The following is a 9039-nucleotide window of genomic DNA, read 5'->3' on the forward strand; positions in this document are numbered from 1 at the left end:
GCGTGAAATAGCCTACTGTTCAAACGTGTCTTTAAGAAAAACAACAACAACAAAAATGAACCTAATGATCACTAAATATAAGCTGATTTCAAATAAGAGGACACTATCTCTTTAAGAGCCAATTCTTCTGACTGCACGCGGCCATTTCCGTCTCCAACCAGCCGGTGGTGTCAGTCAACAACCCTGGAGACTTCAAACCACTCTGAACATATACCCTACACCTCTGAATAGGGTAGGTCTTATATTACTGTTAATTGCTTTAATAGAACGCCACAGTTACATGGGTTAAACAGAGAGTTTGAATAAATTACGGACACACTGAGTGCTTTCAGTAAAGACTTCAAGCCAGCTTGTACTTGACGTTTTCTAATTTTAGCGTCCCAATGCTAGCTAACATGCTACACTGGTGCTAACGTTACTAGCTAGCGGCATTTAAGTACGGTTATACAGAAAATGCTATGTTCTTGTCGCAGCGGATAGCTTTAAAGTGGATGTTTTTATATGTGCTGCTTGCTTATTTTATCTGTGAGAAAAGGAAAAATGCAATGTTTGATGCCTAGTTTCTTCTTTGTTTACAAATGTAGCTCCTGCAGAGTCCATAGGTTGTCCTTTAGCTACCGGGTGTTAGGAAAACCTTTTGTATTTGTGTGCAAGCAATTAAAAACCATCAAAAGAGTGAAAATATCGTCTGAGAAATGACTGCATATACAGTGATATGACACTTGTGTCGCTTAAGAAAAGTGATTTGTCACTTCATTCTAGTAATACATCGCTGAGACCATTTTCGATTCCTGATTGGGGCAGAGAGGGGCGGATGTAAATAACAAAATTCCTTAAGTGCGTAGATTCGCGTATATGTTAACAGCAATACATGATTATCACGATCTATTTCATTAGGGGAAAACGGTTATTACCTTCTTTATTTCTGCATTTGTGTTAAATCTTTGAATTGTTATATTGTATTAGAAAAGTTGCTGCTGATGCTGTTCTGATGGTCAACCATGGATGAAGACGACAGCCAAGATGAGCTGATCAATTGCAGCACATCTCACAGCAGAGGAAAAAGAGCTGCACTGTGGGCCATATCAGGTAGTAGTTTCCCATGATCTGGAGCCCCACATACTTTAAAGTTTTACTGCATTTTCTGTTTGTTTGTTTTTTTTATTTGTTTTTTTGTTTTTTTTCCACGTTAACCTTTCCCTTTAGATGACTCTGATGACTCAGACGTGGAGTCTGAGGAGGGAGAATCTGAAAGTGGGGATGAAGAAAAGGATGGCCAAGTAAATGGAGATGAGGAGGAAGAAGAAGAAGGGAATGAAGAAGAGGATGGTAGGAGTGACTCAATATGTATTTTTTGTTGGCTGAACATCTTTGTGATCTGAATCTTACCTTAAGTATCATAAGCATATTTGAGAAGCGAAGTTTGCATACTTAGGACATCTTCTTCTTACCTATATTTGCTTACTTTAAAATCAGCAGTCAGGCTAGTTGATTCATGAAGGTGGTTTTCAATTTGCGAAGTTAACGCAGGGTTTCCTACTCTATCACTGTGTTCACATGGTTAATGGACTGAAGCACTCAAAGCACTTTACACAACTAGTACTTTCACCCATTCATATGAGCACTTTTTTTCTACTGTTTCTAAGTGATTCCTAACTACCATCCACACACATTCATACTCCGATGGATGCATTGGAGAGCAACATGAGATTAATATCCTGCCAAGGACACTTGGCATGCAGACTGGGATCAAACCATCAACCTTCACATGAAAGAAGCGGTTTAGTATCACATGATCAGTTACAAACATGGACAGCATAATGGCATATTTTACAAAGAGAGACTGTAAAATATGAAAGTATGAGTTTAAATGCGTAGTATCACTGCAGTGTGTATATGATAGGAGAAATGCCATATCTTACGTTAAAGAAAAGATGTTTGAATAAGTATGTGCCTTTACCGTATAAGTGCTTTATTGAAAAAGTCTGCTTAGAGCCAGGAAGGAAAGCTGGCCAAAATGCAGACTGTATAATTTAATAGACTGAATGCTATTATTAAGGCATGAGAAAATTCCAAATTAAAGCCTATTGTTCTCTACTTGAAAATGGTTGACAGATCCCTCCAGGTTTGGGGGAGAGTTGTTTGACTGGAGCATACAGGTTTAAATATCTTGGGCTCTTGTTTGTAAGTGATGGAAAGTTGGAGAGTGTGGTTGATGGGAAACAGTAATATGAGCACTGTACTGGACCATTGTGGTGAAGAGAGAGCTGAACCAGAAAGTAAAGTTTTTGGTATACTAATTGATCTATGTTCCAACACTCACCTATGTTTATGCGCTTGGGGAAGTGACTGAAAGAACAAGATCCTGAGTTTCCTGTGTATGTTGGTTGGGCTAAGCCCCCATGACCCAGCTTTGCATAAGTGAAAAGTGTAAAATTTGCTGATAATCAGTAGGAAAAAAGTAAAGAGTTATTTTTTCCCAAGGATCTGTGCTACTCTGTGCACAACTTTTGTTTTGTTTATGCCAGTTTATGTAGAATATATTTCTGGTAATTTTTATTAGATCTAGAAGAAGAAGAAGATGCTCAGCCGGAAGATGGAGCTTTTGGAGGAACCTCTGCAGACCTTGCAATGATGAGCTCTGATGAGGACGCAGAAAAGTGTCCCATCTGCCTTAACTCTCTCAACAGTCAGCCTGTGGCAACACCAGAGAACTGTGAGCACTACTTCTGTTTCGATTGCATCCTGGAATGGGCCAAGGTGGGTCTGAATTTATGATGTATGAACAAAAGAAAACGTTTATTTATGAAGTGTCTTACATTTTTTAATAATCGCTATTTTCTCTGCAGTTTTATGCTTTTGTGGTAGAATCAGAAAGATTTTATTTATCCCCAAGGCGCAATTAGGATACAACAGGGCAGCATGACGTTAAAGATAAGGGCAGGGCATAAACAGGCAATAAGAATGACATAAGAAATACACAGAATATACAGTATATACACAGTTTTAAAATTACACAGCAATTTCCTAATGTTGTAAACCCGCTCAACATTTGGCAATAAAACCCTTTCTGATTCTGATTTAAAATTAAAGTGACTAGGTGAATAAATAACCGTAAGTGACTAAAAGTGAATAAAGTGTCAGCAATATAAAAGAGTGTAGAGTAGCTTATGTTTCTGGTGTGGGAAATGGTCTTATCGGCTGGAGTTAAAAAGCAGAGTGGCTTTGGGGACAAAGGTGGCTCTCCTCCTCTCAGTCCTGCAGGAAATGCAGCGGAGGCGTCGCCCAGAGGGGAGCTATTGAAATGCGGGGTGAAGAATGTGAGAGGGGTCATTGATGATTTTGGCTGCCTGTCTAAGGCCTGTTGGCTGAAAACCTGTGCAAGAGTTCTGACAGGCAGTCCAATGATTTTAGAGCACACTGATGCAGTGTGCTGCAGTCTGTTCCTGTTCTGAAGGCTGAGGGAGTGGAACCAGCAGGTGATGGAGAAGGTCATGATGCTTTCCAGGAAGGCATAGTAAAAAGTCATCATGATGGGTGTGCTGACTCCAAAGGAGTTGAGTTTCCTAAGGAGGTATAGCTGTTGGTGGCACCTCCTGAGAATCTCCTCTGTGTTGGCAGAGAATTTCAGGAGGTTGTCAAAGATGGTTCCCAGGTATTTGTACTCCTCAACTACCTCCACTGGCTTCCCATGGATGGTGGTGGTGACTGAAGCAGCCAGATCCCTCTGCCTACTGGAGAAGGTCACCACCATCTCTTTGGTTTTGCTCATGTTCAGTTCAAGTTTGGAGCTGTCACACCACTCTACAAACTCCTGAAGAGCGGGCCCGTGGTGTTGTGAGGGGCCTGACAGCAGTGACAGGAGAACTGTGTCGTCAGCATATTTCACCAGGTGACAGTTGGGCTGTGTGGATCTGCAGTCATCGGTGTAGAGGATGAAGAGCAGGGGGGAGAGCACACAGCCCTGGGGGGAGCCAGTGGAGGTGGAACGGAGACCGGAAAGAGAGTTGTTGACCCAAACTTTCTGAGTCCTGTTGGTCAAAAAGTCCAATATCCACAGGATTAGCTGATCATCCAGGTGAAATTGGGAGGAAAGTTTAGTGGCCAGGATACAAGGCTGCAGAGTGTTGAACGCTGATGAGAAATCAGAGGAAGAGGAAGGTCAGCGGCTCAGTTATTGTGTTTGTTTTTTGTTTGTTTCTCCTCCAGAATGCAAACTCGTGTCCTGTCGACCGTATGGCCTTTAACAGTATATACCTCAGGAAATGTTATGGAGGCAAAGTGAAAAAAATGGTGAGTTTGAAACAATTATTAACTCATTTTACTCAGAAAACATAACACAATGTACTTTATTTTCCTACGTGTCTTTATGATTATTGCTTCTTTTTAGATAACTGTGCAAAAGCCTGTGAAGGAAGGGCAAGAGGAAACCGTTAATTTGGACTTGGAGCAGACCAACTGTGAAGTTTGTGGGGGCAGTGACCGAGAGGACCGCCTGCTGCTATGTGACGGCTGTGATGCAGGGTGAAGTTTACATTATCATTTAGGGTTGGGCGTTATGTAGAAATTTTCCAACCGGCAATCGTCAGTCCAACAATCGCAGATGGGTGATATATTTACGCATGCGCAGACGTTTTGATGGGCGGGGCTATGTAAACATCCACGGACTGATTCGCACGTTTACATCACAGAAGTCCAAACATGGACGAACTAGTTTCCAAAAAAACGAAGCGCTGTCAGCGTTAAGGCAGCCTAAACGCAGTCATCACGATTAAAATGTTAACATTCTCAACCCATCTGGAGTGCAGAATGAACAAAATTTGGACAAACTGCCGAAATGCGTTGACACAGACATTTCAGGTATTTTGACTCAGTCCGCGCTCCAGATGGGTTAATTGTTAATCGCGTGAGTCGTGATGACGGCGCGTTAACGCTGACAGCACTAAAAAAAATATATAATGTCACCAATTTGGAATTTCTTTGGCTTTAAACCAGATGAAAGAGGTAAATCTAAGGATGTAATTATTATATGTTTATATATAAATATATACAGTGGCCCCTAGAGACAAAGCACGTACAAACTCCAAAACACATTTCTAGCGTTAACTGACCTTCGAAAACAGAGCTACCTAGATCACTTAAATTACACAACTAAAAGCATGTGTGTGTTGTTTGTGTATTTATACACAAGCACTCATATATATATTAAAATAATTTAAAAAAAAGTTCATTTACCTGTTACTACCACACACCAAATCCGGTCGTTGGTACTTGCTGGCTTGTGTAGCCAGTAGGTAACAAAAGCTCAACACTGCGCCTAGCATCCTGGAGCACTTCTGTTGTCTTTTGTACTTGTTTTGGAGTTTTTACGTGCTTTGTCTCTAGGGGCCACTGTAAATATACTTTTATTTATTCACTCCACATAAAATGTAATAAATAAATCATTTAGCTCAGGTGGCAGAGCAGGTCAGCCACTAATCAGAAGGTCAGTGGTTCGATCCCAGGCTGCCTTCTGGCTGCATGCCAAATATCCTTGGGCAAGATACTAACCCCATGTTTGCCTACTGGTGGTGGCCAGAGGGCCCGGTGGCGCCAGTGTCCGGCAGCCTCGCCTCTGTCAGTGCGCCCCAGGGCAGCTGTGGCTACAATGTAGCTTGCCATCCCAGTGTGTGAATGTGTGTGTGAATGGGTGAATGACTGAATGTAGTGTGAAGCGCTTTGGGGTCCTTAGGACTAGAAAAGCGCTATACAAATGCAGGCCATTTACCATATAATACAAAAACCAACTATTCACATTTCAACTTTTAACTATTTAAATTTTCAGCTTTTTCCTTTTAAACAAATTTAAAGTGAAACAACACAAAACACTGCAAACCACAACACAATTAAATATAAATTAAAATATGAAAACAAAAAGAACATGCATATTCTCTGTCATATGGGCCTGCATGAATAAACTTTCTGAATCCTTTATCATCTGCAACTGAAAATAGTTGTGGATGATTACTACACCTTTCTAATGTGACGTTGTTGTCCCTGGCTCTCTTTCTCTGTCTTTCCCTCCTGCTCTGTTTCTGTGCTACTGTGAGTGTAACTACCGCCCCTTCCCCCCTCTTCCCAGCGCAAAGCACAACGTGCGAGAAAGAGGGTGAGAGAAAGGGGGGGGGAGGAGCCGGCTCGCGTCGTTCACGTCAAAGATCCGGTTCTAAGAGCTGTTTTGTTCGCGACCGACACATCACTAGAGGAGGGTGCATTTCGCTCAAGATGAAAGAGGGTGGTGTTACAACAGCGCTATTATTATTATTTTTTTCTGTTGACTGCTTCTGTTAGCTCCATAACTATTAGCAAATGTACTTACAGGTAAATAAATAAATAAATAAATCGCCCTTGTAAAAACTGTCGTCGATAGTTGATATATTCGTCCAATCACTCAACCTACTTATCATTGCTAAATAGCCTTCATATTGTGACTCATGCATATGAATGCTTGCATATTTAACAGTAAGGTGTTTTATTCTATAGATATCACATGGAGTGCCTCACGCCGCCCCTTGACTCTGTTCCTGTAGAGGAATGGTTCTGTCCTGAGTGTGAAGCCAACAACCGTAGCTCAAGTAAGCCTTTAAGTTAATGAAGTTCTTTGTGCAGCACGTGATCATTCACTGATAGTAATTAAAAACAAAACCTAAATGTTAATTAAATAAATATACAGTTTTGTACATATACTGAAAAGTATCCCTGTTGGCTTAAATTTTGTTTTATCTTGCTTTTAAAAATTTATTCTTTGTGTAATTGATGTTTATACCTTTAATTTTCTTAAAAAAAAAAAAAAAAGATTTCGGGAAAAAATGCACCCTAATACAGCCTTTCACAAATCAAACTTTAAAATCTCCTTTTATCAGGAGGTTCAGCTGAGGAACTCAGTGATGCTGACAGCCTGCCTTCTACTGCACGTCCTGCCGCCAGTCGATCACAAGCCCGTGCTTCAGGCCCCACCAGAGCCATTGCCCGTACCCAGCAGAGTGAGAGGGTCCGAGCCAATGTCAACCGACATCGCATCACACAGGCACGCACGTCGCAGGTTTGGCATGAAGCATGGCTTATTTTCTAACTCATTACTGTTGCATTCATGCGTTGTTGGATTTTGCAGCTTATTTTGTCAAAGCTTAACAAAGTTATTTGTTCCACGTAATACATTTATTAATACCATTAAACACCTATTACCTCTACCACGGGGATTATGTGATTGGAGCAGCTTGATTGTTTTTTAGCTGTTAGCAGGATCTATCAAAAAGTCATGGACAGATTTGCTTGAAAATTTTCTGCAAATTTTCAGCCCTGGTGGAGGTATGCAGTCTGGGAATGCTGTTGGTATTGTCATGTATCTGGATAATATACTTTAGTGCTATTGACTGCAAAAAAAAAAGGCATGCATTTTTGACTTTTAAGTGTCTTAAATGCCAACTAATATGTTTTTGCTAAGTAGCATTTAATGTTTGAGAGTCAAGTTTGCAGAACGTTGTGAAAGCAAAGCAGTGGAGTAACGCAAACCTTTTCCCATTAGCTGGCCCCGACATATCTGATACAGTCCACTTGGCTGGATGAAACGATTAATGCTGTGGTTGCTGGGCTCAACACAGCTGTATACATACGGGACTTAACACCTCGTTTAGCATCTAGCCGTAAACGCAAAACTGGTAAGTAAGGACATATATGAAGGAATTATTTTAGATAAAAGTACTTGCATGAACAGATGATGAGTGAAGAAACTGATGATAAAATGCTTTTTTTCTCTCCCCTCTGTTTCGTCACCTGTCCAGGAAAGCACAAAAAGGTGAAAAGTAGGAAGACATCTGCTAAAAATGGTAAAGTGTCTAGCACGGGAGTCAAGAGAAGGAAACGAAAAGTAAGGAGGAATAAATCTAGGAGAAGGATGGTAAGTCTAATATCAACATCAAACATTTATATATGTGATTTTAAACATTCTTCATTTTCATTTCAACAATGGAAATTTCTATTGTAGTCCTATGAAACATTTCAAGAACAACTCTCTTTTCCTGTTAGATGATGAAGAAGGTTGCCACTCCACGAAGCCGTATTGCTAATAGTCTTGGAATTGTAAAGGACAAGAAGAGCTCATCGCTTCCAACAGTTTATAGGCCATCAGAGCACACACTAAGCAATATGCGTGCTGACATAGGAGCTGCATCCCTCTCTATCTATGGAGACCCATTTGATTTGGATCCATTTGTGGATCGGTAAGAGACTCTCAGCTCTATATACAAAGATTAGAATATCATTAAGTTCATATTTATGTAGTTTCATTTAAAAGTAATCAGCCTTCATATAATTCTATATTTGTTACGTGCAAAGTGATATATTTCAAGCCTTTCTTTTTATTTATTTTTTCTAAGATCAATCAAAGACAGATTTCTAAGAAAATTATTGTGTCAGTGCAGTGTAGCATGAAAGCTATCAGCTTTTTGTGGTGCTGTGGTGGTTGCTTTAGTAGTAGCCTTTAGCTCATCTGTATTTTTAAAATTGGGTGTTTCTCATTTTCATAATGGCAGCAAACCATAGATTGTCTCTGGGTTTCAGGAAAGACTGGGTGTCTGGCCCATGACAGCAATGACAGTCAGCAAACCCATTGGTATTTTACCTGTTTGAACAGCAGTTTATTCAAGCTTGAAATTAAATCTTCTAATATTTATCAAACTGTCAATTCTAAAAATGAAAAATGAAATGTTTTTGTTTTTTACATATCACAAGTGCAGAATATGTTGAATGTTTAATTTCTTAAATAACTGATGAAAAATACAGATTTTCAAGATTTGAGTAGCACCTGTATGTCTCACTGTTTCACTAAACTTATTCGGTTAGAACTATTAACCCAGATGTATTGATAGCAGTGTTGAATATTCTTACACACACAAAAAAAAAATACACGTAAAATAATTACACCACAAAGATGTTTTGTTTTTCTGTTATCTAAAAGAGGGTAGTGGTTTATTTTATTGTAACCTGTAATTTATTGCAGGT

At 39.9% G+C, this 9039-nt stretch overlaps 1 protein-coding gene across 1 annotated transcript in view; it reads left to right on the plus strand.

Annotated features, from left to right (window-relative positions):
- Positions 1-124: 124 nt before the first annotated feature.
- The window catches only part of phrf1 (PHD and ring finger domains 1), a gene marked incomplete in the record, with an annotated part of 19999 nt that continues 11084 nt past the window's right edge, over positions 125-9039 (plus strand). The window contains 11 exon segments of the mRNA XM_014339875.2: positions 125-232; positions 967-1089; positions 1207-1329; positions 2564-2760; positions 4210-4293; positions 4391-4524; positions 6523-6614; positions 6903-7081; positions 7565-7697; positions 7821-7936; positions 8065-8258. Of these exon segments, the coding sequence (XP_014195361.1) occupies positions 1002-1089; positions 1207-1329; positions 2564-2760; positions 4210-4293; positions 4391-4524; positions 6523-6614; positions 6903-7081; positions 7565-7697; positions 7821-7936; positions 8065-8258 (1340 nt within the window).

The sequence above is a fragment of the Haplochromis burtoni genome, unplaced genomic scaffold (genome assembly GCF_018398535.1).
Source record: "Haplochromis burtoni strain Fernald_Lab_line unplaced genomic scaffold, NCSU_Asbu1 Contig_322, whole genome shotgun sequence".
Lineage (NCBI taxonomy): Eukaryota > Metazoa > Chordata > Actinopteri > Cichliformes > Cichlidae > Haplochromis > Haplochromis burtoni.